Source organism: Barbus barbus (genome assembly GCF_936440315.1).
Source record: "Barbus barbus genome assembly, chromosome: 15".
Taxonomy (NCBI): Eukaryota; Metazoa; Chordata; class Actinopteri; order Cypriniformes; family Cyprinidae; genus Barbus; species Barbus barbus.
The window spans coordinates 3,280,924-3,295,671 of record NC_136743.1 but is presented as its reverse complement, the minus strand read 5'-3'; the positions used below and the strand labels follow the sequence as shown (position 1 = coordinate 3,295,671).

The 14,748-nt window shown below is 36.8% G+C and overlaps 1 protein-coding gene across 1 annotated transcript in view; it reads left to right on the top strand.

Moving 5' to 3' along the window:
* LOC306881319 (CUGBP Elav-like family member 5) overlaps positions 1-7,940 on the top strand; it is a gene marked incomplete at its 5' end in the record, with an annotated part of 166,065 nt that extends 158,125 nt beyond the window's left edge. Inside the window, 4 exons of the mRNA XM_079435351.1 lie at positions 736-828; positions 3,095-3,238; positions 6,143-6,314; positions 7,876-7,940. Coding sequence (XP_079291477.1) covers positions 736-828; positions 3,095-3,238; positions 6,143-6,270 — 365 coding nt within the window. The 3' untranslated portion in view covers positions 6,271-6,314; positions 7,876-7,940. The remainder of the gene's footprint in view (positions 1-735; positions 829-3,094; positions 3,239-6,142; positions 6,315-7,875) is intronic.
* Positions 7,941-14,748: the final 6,808 nt, after the last annotated feature.

Here is a 14,748-nt window from a genome sequence, read left to right as displayed (position 1 = left end):
GTGTGAGATTACTCTAAAAAATGTAGAGGCAGGACACTCAGTTTGTTTTTCATTTAATCTCATTTTCATCTAGGAGAAACAATTGATGTTTTTGAGATATTGCACTTTTAGAATTGTTGTTTAATATATAATGTATTTTTGCAAAACGAGCATAGTTTAAGACATTGTTGAGATCTTGTCTGAAACTAGAGGAGACATGTGAGATTACTGGAGTCTTTCTCTTTTAGGATAGAAACATCTGAGAAGCAGGAGACCCAAGTAAAATTATCAATTTTTTTCCATTTAATTTCAGTGTTGTCTAGAAGAATCCAGAGATATTATACTTGAGATATCATGTTTGCATCTTTCCAAACCTGAGCTGAGATGTTAAAGAGATCTCATTTGAGATTTTCATTCCATGCAGTCGATATTTTCACAAATGTTACTTTCATAGAAAAATAACTTTCCTCATGGAGTGTTATTGCTGGTAGGTGACTTTGCTGTGATTGAAACCTCAGGTTGTATTAGAATTTTCTGGATATTACAGCTATCATATGGATGCCTAGAGATCTGTCATTTTAATTCAGTTTGATATATGATGAACGTGCTTTCAGATTTCATTGCACTGTGATCCTGTCATATTTCATTAGCATATAAAGGTCAACCTTCGTCTTGTCCTTATTCTTGCCTCATCTGTACCTCTCTCTCTCTCTCTCTCTCTCTCTCTCTCATGTATGATTATGCATATATTTGCAGCCATATATCCTGCCACAACACTGACCCCTCTAGGTCAGACACTGCCACAGCCTGCTCAAATCATCCAGCAGCAACAGCAGCAGCAGCGGGAAGGTGAGTGACAGAAATCACAGCTTTCATTTCTCTCACTAATCACTGTCTTTCACAGTCTCTGGTGTACGGGCATCCCTACAGCCCCTCGTGCTGTTATGAGCCAATGAAACTCAGATTAGATAGTCCTATTTCAAGTTATCATAGGCTCGACTGCTTCCCTGAGAAGGTTTTACTAATGAGATCCATTTTAGAATCTTCAGTTTCAATCACATCAGATGTCTGATGTTTCCTGATTGGCCCGCAGCATTTGAACTTTTTAAATGGCACAAATCATAAAACATAAAAAACAAAAATCTAAGTGGAGCACAAAATGCAAAAGTAAAGACTAGAACGCTCAAAAGACCTGTTTCCATCAGTGCTAATGTTATGATTTGTTTGATTTTGCTGCCCATTTCTGAAAAAAATACAAATGGTAAATGACTTTTTACCTCAAAATTCTGACTTTTTTTCTCCTCACGATTCAGCAGAACAGAGAAAAAAGTAAGATTAAAAAATAAATAAAATATTAGTCAGAATAGCAAGATATAAAGTCAGAAATCCAAGGTATAAAGTAAAACATTGAAAATTATTTGATCCCCTGCTGATTTTGTACGTTTGCCCACTGACAAAGAAATGATCAGTCTGTAATTTTAATGGTAGGTTTATTTGAACAGTGGGACAGAATAACAACAAAAAAAAAAATCAAGAAAAACGCATTTCAAAAAAATTATAAATTGATTTGCATTTTAATGTCAAATAAGTATTTGACCCCTTCGCAAAACATGACTTAGTACTTGGTGGCAAAACCCTTGTTGTCAGTCACAGAGGTCAGACGTTTCTTGTAGTTGGCCACCAGGTTTACACACATCTCAGGAGGAATTTTGTCCCACTCCTCTATGCAGATACTCTCCAAATCATTAAGGTTTCGAGACTGACGTATGGCAACTCGAACCTTCAGCTCCTTCCACAGATCTTCTATGGGATTAAGGTCTGGAGACTGGATAGGCCACTCCAGGACCTTAATGTGCTTCTTCTTGAGCCACTCCTTTGTTGCCTTGGCCGTGTGTTTTGGGTCATTGTCATGCTGGAATACCCATCCACGACCCAATTTCAATGCCCTGGCCCTGATGGTACATGGCCCCGTCCATCGTCCCTTTGATGCGGTGCAGTTGTCCTGTCCCCTTAGCAGAAAAACACCCCCAAAGCTTAATGTTTCCACCTCCATGTTTGACGTGGGGATGGTGTTCTTGGGGTCATAGGCAGCATCAGCTGGATTTTGGTCTCATCTGGCCACAACACTTTCACCCAGTTCTCCTCTGAATCATTGGCAAACTTCAGACGGACCTGTACATGTGCTTTCTTGAGCAGGGGGACCTTTAGGGCGCTGCAGGATTTCAGTCCTTCACGGCGTAGTGTGTTACCAATTGTTTTCCTGGTGACGATGGTCCCAGCTGCCTTGAGATCATTCACAAGATCCTCCCGTGTAGTTCTGGGCTGATTCCTCACCGTTCTCATAATCATTGAAACTCCACGAGATGAGATCTTGCATGGAGCCCCAGTCTGAGGGAGATTGACAGTTATTTTGTGTTTCTTCCATTTGCTAATAATCGCACCAACTGTTGTCACGTTCTCACCAAGCTGCTTGGCGATGGCCTTGTAGCCCATTCCAGCCTTTTGTAGGTCTACAGTCTTGTCCCTGACATCCTTGGACAGCTCTTTGGTCTTGGCCATGGTGGAGAGTTTGGAATCTGATTGATTGATTGCTTCTGTGTACAGATGTCTTTTATACAGGTAACAAACTGAGATTAGGAGCAGTCCCTTCAAGACAGTGCTCCTAATCTCAGCTCCTTACCTGTATAAAAGACACCTGGGAGCTAGAAATTTTGCTGATTGATTAGGGGATCAAATACTTATTTTACACATTAAAATGCAAATCAATTGTGAGGCTCTCCTGTTCCATGAGCAAACTTTTTTGAAATGCATTATAACTTTTTTGAAATGCATTTTTCTGGATTTTTTGTTGTTGTTATTCTGTCTCTCACTGTTCAAATAAACCTACCATTAAAATTATAAACTGACCATTTCTTTGTCAGTGGGCAAACTTTTCCATTTTTTTCTTTCTTTTTTTTTTATTCCATGTTAGAAACAAGCTTCAATAATAAATAATCAATCTTGGAGCTGAGTCTTGTTTCCATCATGTTTCATTTGTGTTTTCATAATTTTCATAAAGTCTAAAAATACATGTTCATGTCTGTTACAGCCAACTAAATATGCGTGTCTGTTTCAGGTCCCGAGGGCTGCAACTTGTTTATCTATCACCTGCCACAGGAGTTCGGTGATAACGAGCTAATGCAGATGTTTCTTCCGTTCGGATCTGTCATCTCGTCAAAGGTGTTCATGGACCGAGCCACCAATCAGAGCAAATGTTTCGGTCAGACACGCCTCCCTGCTTTCTACATTCTATATCCACATTCACTTGCATCTCTGTAATCAGTTATATATATGCATCTCTGTAATCAGTTATATTTATATATATATATATATATACACACACACACTCACTGGCCACTTTATTAGGTACACCTTGCTAGTACCAGGTTGGACCCCCTTTTGCCTTAATTCTTCGTGGCATAGATTCAACAAGGTGATGGAAACATTCCTCAGAGATTTTGGTCCATATTGACATGATAGCATCACGCAGTTGCTGCAGATTTATCGGCTGCACATCCATGATGCGAATCTCCAGTGCCACCACATCCCAAAGGTGCTCTATTGGATTGAGATCTGGTGACTGTGGAGGCCATTTGAGTAAAGTGAACTCATTGTCATGTTCAAGAAACCAGTCTGAGATGATTTGAGCTTTGTGATGGTGCATTATCCTGCTGGAAGTAGCCATCAGAAGATGGGTACACTGTAGTCATAAAGGGATGGACATGGTCAGCTACAATACTCAGGTTGGCTGTGGCATTTAAACGATGCTCAATTGGTACTAAGGGGCCCAAAGTATGCCAAGAAAATATCCCCCACACCATTACACCACCACCACCAGTCTGAACCGTTGAGACAAAGCAGGATGGCAGATGTTCTTTAGGCAAAATTCTGACCCTACCATCTGAATGTCGCAGCAGAAATCGAGACTCATCAGACCAGGCAACATTTTTCCAATCTTCTATTGTCCAATTTTGGTGAGCCTGTGCGAATTGTAGCCTCTGTTTCCTGTTGTTAGCTGACAGGAGCGACACCCGGTGTGGTCTTCTGCTGCTGTAGCCCATCTGCTTCAGGGTTCGGCGTGTTGTGCGTTCAGAGATGGTATTCTGCATACCTTGGTTGTTACGAGTGGTTATTTGAGTTACTGTTGCCTTTCTATCATCTCTAACCAGTCTGCCCATTCTCCTCTGACCTCTGACATCAACAAGGCATTTTTGTCCACACAACTGCCGCTCACTGGATATTTTCTCTTTTTCAGACCATTCTCTGTAAACCCTAGAGATTGTTGTGTGTGAAAATCCCAGTAGATCAGAAATACTCAGACCAGCCCGTCTGGCACCAACAACCATTCCACATTCAAATTCACTTAAATCCCCTTTCTTCCCCATTCTGATGCTCGGTTTGAACTTCAGCAAGTCGTCTTCACCACATCTAGTTGCCTAAATGCATTCAGTTGCTTCCATGTTATTGGCTGATTAGCAATTTGTGTTACCAAGCAATTGAACAGGTGTACCTAATAAAGTGGCCGGTGAGTGTATATACAAACTGAAACTGGGGTCAAGGATGCATTAATCTGATCAAAAGTAACAGTATAGGCTTGATTGTAATTTTACAAAAGTAACAAAAATGTATTAAAATGAATTACAGTTTTCACAATAATATTAAACAGCATAACTATTTTTAACATTGATAATAATCAGAAATGTTTATTGAGCAGCAAATCAGCATATTAGAATGATTTCTTGTGACACTGAAGACTTGAGTAATGATGCTGCAAATTCCACTTTGATCAGCTTTTTCACAGGAATCAATTACATTTTACAATATATTCATATAGAAAACAGTTTATAATATTAATATTACTGTATTTTTGATCAACTAAACGAAGCCTTAGTGAGCAGAAGAGACTTTTTTCTAAAACATCTTACTGACCCTAAAACATCTTACTGACTTTTGAACAGTACATATCTATATATACTGGGTACATATCTATATGTACTGGGGAAGTCGTGGCCTAGTGGTTAGAGAGTCGGACTCGTAATGGTGCCGACAGGGATTGTAGGTGGGGGGAGTGAATGTCCAGCGCTCTCTCCACCTTCAATACCACAACTGAGGTGCCCTTGAGCAAGGCATCGAACCCCCAACATAAATGGCTGCCCACTGCTCCAGGTGTGTGTTCACAGTGTGTGTGTGTTTACTGCTGTGTGTGTGCACTTTGGATGGGTTAAATGCAGAGCACCAATTCTGAGTATGGGTCTCCATACTTGGCTGTATGTCACATCAGTTTCACTGTCACTGTCACTTTCACTATATCTTTATCTATCTATATCTAGAGAGATAGATAGATAGAGATAGAAAATAATATTTTTATTTTATTTATATTTGTATTTATCTTTGAGTGAGAGAGAGAGAGAGAGAGAGAGAGAAGGAGAGAGAGAGAAATTTAAAACAGCACAAATCCATCAATATAGGAACGATATATGGTTACCTATATTATTGTTTTTTTGGCACGCAGAGTTCTGAATATTAGAAAATAACAAATACAAGCATATGGCTTCCCTTATGAACATCTGGTTACACTATCATTCTAACATTGTCACTTAAAGCATGTATTTAGTTTCAGTTCCTAACACATTACCAGCCAATTGGCAATTAACCCATTTTATTTGCACGCCAAAGCCAATTTTAACATACATTCAGTGTTTGCCAAATGTTCATTTTGGACCCAGGGTGCCATGCAGCCCATGATATCCCACAGCCCAGATGTGTGTGTGTGTGTGTGTGTGTGAGAGAGAGACTGTAGTGAGTTTAATGAAGGTTTATTGGTCTCCTCACTCACCCCAAAAGCCTTGCCTTTCTGGAATCGCATATATTTATATTCATTCTCCTCACACTACACAGACGGCTCTCGGGAACACGATCCCTGTGCACAAATCTCTCCCTCTTGCTCCCATTAGTTTAATTTGATTCAGTCCTCTCAGTCTATTTGTTTTCTTGAGGATTTGTTGTCCATTTCCTTCCACATGAATTATAAATGAGGGAATTTGGACGTTCGTGGCCGTTATACAACAGGGACTGTAAGATACGCACACATAAACAGCAGACTCAGTTTCTCTCTCGTCTGCAGGCTTTGTGAGCTTCGATAACCCCGCCAGCGCTCAGGCTGCCATCCAGGCCATGAATGGCTTCCAGATCGGCATGAAACGCTTGAAAGTGCAGCTGAAACGGCCGAAGGATGCCAGCCGTCCATACTGACCACAGCCAGGGATGCATGCGTGCACTCTCAGCCATTAGGAGAGGTAGGCATGCGCATCAGAAAGTCAATATTTGAATAAAGCCAGAGCTGTCCATCATAATGTACTGCAGGCTTATGTAGTGTTTGGCTTTCTTGTCTCACTCAAGATGCCTAATTTAATTGACGTCTGTGTAGAATATATCATCCCTCTATTGAGTTATGATGATCTAAATAGGCCTACCTATAATAAAAATCATACCATAATGTATGTTATGCAATTACTTTGGCTTTGCAAGACAGCAACAATAGTGATTATTTTGTGCCTTTTACTCTAAAACAAGTGGAAAGCCGTTGCTTTTGTTCATTTGCAAACTTTTTAATGTTCTGCATAGCGATCATTTTGAAAAGCGTTAAGATTAAGTACAATTTACAATTTTGTAATAATATTAGTTTATTTACTGCAACTATCTGCAAGCAGATCAGGCCTTATTTTTTCATTTCAAACAGTATTCTCTTTGTCAACACAATATTGTAAGCCAAGTATTAAATGGGTATCTCTCTTTTCTAATCTATAAATGTAAATAATAATTGTAACTTATATAATATTTTGAAGTCTGATTTTACTAGTATTTTTGATGACCACTAATTTAGTTATATATATATATATAAATAAATATATGTAAAATAATAATAATAATAATAATAATAATAGTTATTATTATTTGTATTATTATTGTTGTTGTTTTGGAATAAAAATGTAAAATAAAATAATTAAAATAATAATATTTTGTTATTATTATATTTATAATATTTTATCATATTTATTTTATTATTTATAATATTTTAAATATCTGATTTTACTAGTGTTTTTGACAATAACAATATTTATATTTTAATTTAAAAAAATAAATAATATTTTTATAGTACATTTTTAATTTTTTAAATAATTTTGTTATTGTTATTTGTTTTATGGTTGTCGTTGTTATTAATAATAATTATAAGTATATACTTTAGTAATTATTAGTAATTATAAATTACTGTTATTAATAATTGTATTTTTAAATAAAATAAATTGTTATTATTATTGCTGTTAATAATAATAATACACATTAATAATTTTTGAATAAAAAGTCAAATAATTTAATTTATTATTATTATTATTATTATTATTATATCAGCCATCTTATCCATTATAATGGGCCACAATGAGACATAATAATCGGTTATTATTATCATCCAAATGTCTATATCGCTACATCCCAAGTTTTGAGTATAAAAGCGTGTGCTGAATGAGGTAATCTCTCTTTAAAAGCCACAAAGTTCTCCGCTAAAATCACTCGGCAACAGTCAAATGTTTTCTTGAAGCCGCGGAGCAGATGATGCAATCCATCAGCACACCTGTATCATGTCATCTCTCTGGATGCTTCTATCACGTGTAATGCAATGTCAAGAGCGCAGGCCTGAGTTTGAGCTTCACACGGCTCCGGCTGTGCCTGATGGCTCCTGGTTTGACATGCAGGTATCAAGCTGTCAGCATGTAGCTGAGCTGTTTTCCTCCTCTGCTGCTGTTGTCTGTCTCCCGAGTCGAACTCTGACATTTCTCTCTCTTTCTCTCTCTCTGGCAGGTTTTGAACAGTTGTAGTCTTGACATTTTGACGGATGGAAACTTTTCTTGAAAAACTAACACACGAAAAAAAGACTAAACAAAAAAACGACACAAAAAACACACGAAGAAGCGAACAAAGCGGAAAAACAAGCGCATAAGGGAGTTTCATAAGAAGCATATCGCATTTAAAGAAAGCGTATGTTTCGACGGCGATGAAAGACTGGCGTGACGGGGGACGACAGCGACGGCGGAGACGAGGACGATAACAAATGAACTGAAAACTTTTTCTCTTGTGAAAAACGCTATATACCGAACACTTTGGAAGAACAGTGCATGGCTGGGACTGGTAGAGTTGGCTAAAGCAAAAGACGGATCCATGCACATATCAAAAGACAGCCGTAGCTTTTACTCGCGTGGAATAATGAGGGTTTAACGATAAAATGTGTATATGCCACTGACGCAGTATAACGAACTCTCTTTCTCTCACCCGTAGTGACCAGAGGACCAAATCTTTTTCATCTCTGTCGGTACCGTAACCGTGTACAATATTACCACCGAACGATTATCTTACATGCTACTTCATATAATATGCCAATTAAGAGTTAGACACAATTAATTCAGGGTGTATAGTGTAGGTTTACGGGGACTTGGGGTGTGTTTTATTGAAAACCTTTGGCGAAAAACTAGTTTCCAGGTTATGGGCGCAAAGCCGTCTAAAGGATATTGATAGATTATCTTTAGTGGGGTATTTTAGGCTCTTGTAATAGACTATGAAGTGTGTTGATATTGATTTGGGCACATTCTGAATTGCTGTTCATCGCCACGTCTCGTTTCAGACAGCTGCGGGTGGAGAACAGGGCATTCGATCCATCGCGATATCATTTAATTCATGCATCATACTGTAAACAAATGACCACAGCAAACATATAACCACACATGGATATTTTTGCCAAAATAGCTCTTGTTTTTGAGCTACACAGATTCACAAGGAAACCTGCCCCACCAAAACTCCCAGAGGCTGTTTTTAACATTGAAACTGAGGATTTCGTAAAGTCTCATTTATCTTTGGTTTATTGACGTTTTCATGTTTTTTTTTTTTTTATATAAGTTCAGCATATCTAGTACACAACAAGACTTATGTCAACATTACTCTCAATTTATTTTAATTTATTAATTTAATATAATGAAAGTGCACAGCAAGTCTAACATTAACATCACTGACAATTTATCTGTTTTTATTTTATTTCTTTTCTTTTATTTAGTTTAGTTTAATTTTATCTTTTTTGTCAGCTCACCAAGTACAAGGAAAGACTTGCATTAAAATTACTCTTAATTTATTGTTTGTTTGTTTTTCATTTATTTATTTGTTTTTTTATTATTTTATTTTAATCAAATAAAAATACACTACATGTCATACATTAACATTACTGACAATTTATCTTTATATTATTTTATTTTATTCAGTTTAGTTTTATTTAATTTTATTTGTCAGATTACCAAGTAATTTCTATATTTTTTTATTTTAATGTATTTGTTTATTTTATTTAATAAAATAAAAATACACATCAAGTATCACATTAACATCACTGACAATTGATCGGTTTATTTTATTTTTATGTAATTTGTCAGTTTACCAAGTACACAGAAGTGCTTACATTAAAATTACTCTCATTTGTTTTATTTATTCATTCATTGATCATTTTTATTTTTATTTTAATAGAATAAAAAATATATACAGCAAGTCTTACTGTCAGTTCATCCGTGTTTTTTTTATTATCACGTTGTATATTTTATATTAGCTTGCTGACTGCTAATGTGTATGGTGCATTAAGTGTGTTACACTCTTAAAGACAAAGGTGCTTCAAAAGGTTCTTCACAGCGATGCTGTAGAACAGGGGTCGGCAACAGGCGGCCCGAGGGCCAAATGTGGCCCGCCAGCAATAATATCTGGCCCGCACCCGCAGCCAGATTATTTTGATAGCGGCTGGTTCTGAGATTTGTCATGACAGCAACAGTTACTCACAATCAGAGTATGTGAGTGGAGCAGAGCGCAGAGTGGAGCGGTCTGATAATGAATGGAGGGAGGAGCGGATTTTTTAAAAGTCGGAGCATCGTGGTTTTCACTCGTTCGAGAGCGCTCCACTGCTGCTCCATCACGAGCACAATTCATGCCAACAGCCCGTAATATAACTGCATATTCAGCAAGAATTCACATTAAACATATTTAGCTAGCTTGATAGAGAAGGATCACTCAAATCAGAAAGAATGTGAAGGCTGATAGTTCTCAAGGAATTAGATTGTTCCTTTTAGATACAGTTGAAAGCATGATTTAAACAAGTACCTATACAACACTTATTCACACGCAATCGCTCTCTCTATACAATTATAATATTTCAGTGCTACTTCTGTATCCCATTTCAAATGAGCAGAAAGAAAGATGTAACACAGAGTAACAGCTCACTACCAGTTACAAAAGACACTGTAACAGTCTGTCAGACAATTCTAGTTCATTTTTTATCAATTAATTTGTTAAATTATCTGTGTTCTGGCCCACCATCTAGTGACAAATTTTATTTTTGGCCCGATGCCAAACTTACTTGCCGACCCCTGCCATAGAACCATTTTTGGTTCCACAAAGAACCATTCAGTCAAAGGTTCTTTAAAGAACAATCTCTTCCTTACCTTTTTATAATCTGAAGGACCTTCTTTCACCACAAATAACCTTTTGTGAAACAGAAAGGTTCTTCAGATGTTAAAGGTTCTTTATGGAACCATTTAGACAAAACGGTTCTTCTATGGCATCGTGAAGCACCTTTATTTTTAAGAGTGTAGTTTGAAATAGTGCTGAATACCCAGCGATAAATCTAAGGCTATTCATACAGCACGATCACTATTTAATATTATTTAATTGAATTGTTGCTCCAGCTACTTCTGTACTGCGTTTCCCAAACACGTGAGAACATCTGACGATAACAGAGGCTTTACTGAAATGAGGTTAAAAACAGCCACAGAAAGAAGTTTTGCTGGTTCCCGCTGCAGTGACGTTTCCATTGTGAGAACGGGCTGTTTTGAGAAACAGAAACAGCCTAAAACGTGCCATAGTAAAGCTTTGAATTTGTTTCAGTGGCTTACACTGAAATGCTGTTTGCCAGAAGGGCCTTCTAGAACATTTATATTAGACAAATCAAACCATAAAACACAGCACACAGAGAGATAAGCAGTCTCTGAACATTTCTATAGTCTTGAGAGACACTTCTAAAGACAGTAGTTCTCCTCTATTCATGCTTTATTCAGGTATTTCATGTGTGATTACACTTAAATAAACTTCGTAATTGCTCATAGTTACACTGTATTGTGCATGCCTATGTAAACGTAGTACTTATGTAGAGCCAGGCCACAGTTACGGCCTAAACGACTGAGAAAAAGGAGAGAAGTGATGTAAAGGAACAAAAATGTATGAAAAATAGTGTTTAGAGGTGAAACCGTATAGAAACAAACCAGTGAGGCCACATCACCACTGCAAAGCATGCTAATATTCATTTTAAAGTCAACATGAAATCAAAATCGACCCTGTTTGCTTTATGAATACACGTTTCTAGTCTTATTTTGAGTGGCATATTTGCAAATGAATAAATACATTCATGTTTACTTAGAAATACGGCACATTGCGGAAGTAAAAAGGGTCACAGATGCCTTTTCATGTTAACTTTGACATCATGCTCAGTTGTTTTGACCCACAGAAACTGTTCAACTTTTTGGACCAAACTTGTTATGTTGAAAGCAGGATCTTTTCATGCACAGCCTGCCATGACCAGTTGACTGTGCAAATGTGCCACGTGCCACAACAGCACAATTTCCTCCAATCCAAACAAGCGATACTTTCTCTGTGCCGTCGTCTCAATAATATTTAGAAACGCTGCCTCTCGTCTAGGAGTTTATGCCAGGACGTCCGAGTTCTTGAAGCTAATATGACTGGACAGCACATTTCACTCTGGATCCTGAAAAGTGGTTGTCTCTCGCTTAATATTCAGGGGACAAAGTGGATCTTGAGTGCTTTCCAGGTCAAACAAAGTACGTGATTTAATATTAATGCAGAAATTAGCAAAGTTTTGATGGATGGATCACCGTATGACTGATGTCAACACAAAACATGAATCGGTTATGACAGGTTTCCCTTTAGAAAGGCAAAATTTCTTTAATATATATATATTAATATCACATTATGTGATATTTTGACATTAAGCACATTTTCCAATCTTGCAAATTCTCATTACTGTAATGCAAAATCCATTATTATGAGTCATCGTTATATTATTAAGTTTTGTAATTTACATTATTTGCTTTATTTTCTCATTAATTAGTATTAATTATTAATAATATCCAAAATAAAAAGCGGAAATATGATAATGTTTATAAATGAACGACAAATGCTATAATGGTGTATGAGTACTTACCTTTTAATTTTTATTTCATTATGTTAATGAGAATTTGGTACAAAAATGTCCTTAATTGTCTTTAAAAATGTTGCTAAAAAAATCATAATGGTCTTAAAATAGACTTTTATTATTTTTCATCCCTAATACGGAATGGGTCATTAAACTAGTTGGAGTCCAGCAGGGTCCTCAAACACACACACACACACACACACACACACACGTATACGGCTAATAGTTGCATAAATATTCCAGTTCCTATCATTCAAGCGGGACGTCTGCCATCTGTCTGTCTGAACTCAAATTAGTGATCAAGGACGGAGCAGCTTTTCAATTAAACACCGATCAGATGATCACAGCGGAAGGTCACTATATAATCAACATTCAAGGGCACAGTTCTGTTCACTTTGACATCATCCATTCATTTTGTTTTTTAATATTGTAAAACTGAACTGTTAAGTGTTAAGTGACGAGATCATTCTAAGACGGGACCCAGCGAGATCATGGATGTGTTTGGAAAAGCACACTAACATACTCCTTATGCCGTCTTTGCAGTATGCATACTGTTATTTATCAAATACACAGTCTGCAAAGCAATACCGCAGCAAATGCATAGCAATGGATTCAAATCAATATTATACACTGTAAAAAAATAAATAATAAAATGCATTTTTGAAGTTGTAACTAACAACTAAGATTATTATTAACTAAGATTATTGGAGCTAACAAAAGATAATACAATTGTCATGTTTAGTTGTGTTAATTTCATGTTTAATTAATGTGTTACTTGCCGTTTATTTTTGTGAAATTGACTGTCTACATCTAATTTCTTTAGTGTAGTTAACTAAACATTTTTGTTACTTTAAATAAAGTAAATATTAACTGAATAAAATAAAAGTACACAATAAAAGTGATAAAAACACAAGAAAATTACTAAAACTTTAATTAAAATGAAAACACTATGTAAAAACTAATTCAAAGATTAATATACTAAAAGCATTATCTCAATTATACAAATACAACACTGATTCACACAGAACACCTTAGCAACCACATAGCAACACCCTAGATATCATTGCAGAAACTTTTGCTTTGGAACCACATTTTCATAATTAAATATAAAAAATGGGGTTTTCACTGCTAGTAAATTTTCATAAATAATTACAAAGAAACGGCAAGTAACATTAAATAAAGCGAAATTTTGAAACTGAAAAAGTATTTTCTTGTAAAACTTAAGTTATTTTTATTTACAATTTTGAAAAATAATTTTCATACTGCATGACAGACATTTTAAACAAAAAAACAGTATGAAGTATGCAGTGTGCATTAAGCAGCGTATACTAGTACTCCGTTCCAAACAACAGAACATTCCTAGCCGTGCGGCAGCTGATCCATGCACAGTGGCACATGCAATTATTTGTTCGGATGTTTCTAAACCTGTGGCTCATACATGCTGTACAAACATGAATTCTCATGCTCTATTTCAATTTTTATTCTATTTATTGCCAAAAAAAAGAGAAAACTAGTTCTTCTTTCATAGCTTGCCCTGCCTATAGTTCTTTAAATCACTCTTTGTGCATGCTAATTGCTAGAGACGTAGAGAGACATTTTTGTAGTAAAAGACATAGAAAACATAAAAATGCACCATTTGTTGGTTTTGATTTTCAACCAGTACCTCCTCGGGTAGCGGTCAAAGCTTCAAGGCGACTAGCGGAGGTCACGCTCTGTAGTTTTCAAGCGTGCTATCATGCAGTAAGGATATCATGGAAACATAGCGCTGCGTTTGGACTCGCTCTTCAGGGTTTGGGCTATTTTGGGAGTGTGTATTACAAACTGTGTTTTTTATTCATACGATGTTACTACCTGAACTAAGCCATGTCCTCTTCCTTCATACTCCCCATATACTGCCATAGTCCTCTGCTAGAGCCAACGCTGCATACAGTATCCAAACATACAAACCTCAAGCTTTCCATCCACGTTTGCTTTTCTTTCCCGCGTCTTTGATGGAATGATTTGTTCCAGCCAATACTCCGAATGTGTTGTACAGAAGAAAATGGTTATAGATTAATCTACTGGTATGATATTCCTATGAATGGTTCTCTTTATATATGTCGAGGTAATGAATGCGAAGGGACGGGCTCATGAAATCTGTATTTGCTGGGAATATTGATAGCACAGAACGCTTCTTTCAGGTACAATGGGGAGAAGCTCCCGGCGTTTTCTGTCGCGATTGATCCGGGATCAGCTCTACGTGTGAGCTGGAGTCCAACGTGAGACCTGGATCAGCGACAGAAAACAAGTCGGGTCGGCTTTGCTATGGACGATCGTGTTATATCTTAGGGTTTCTTAGCACAATATACAAACAGATGTAAGCTAAATAATGAATCTATGTTTAAATGCTATGGAGGGAAGTGTGGGACACGACCAGATGTTCCCGTAACGTCTGTACGATGAGTTTT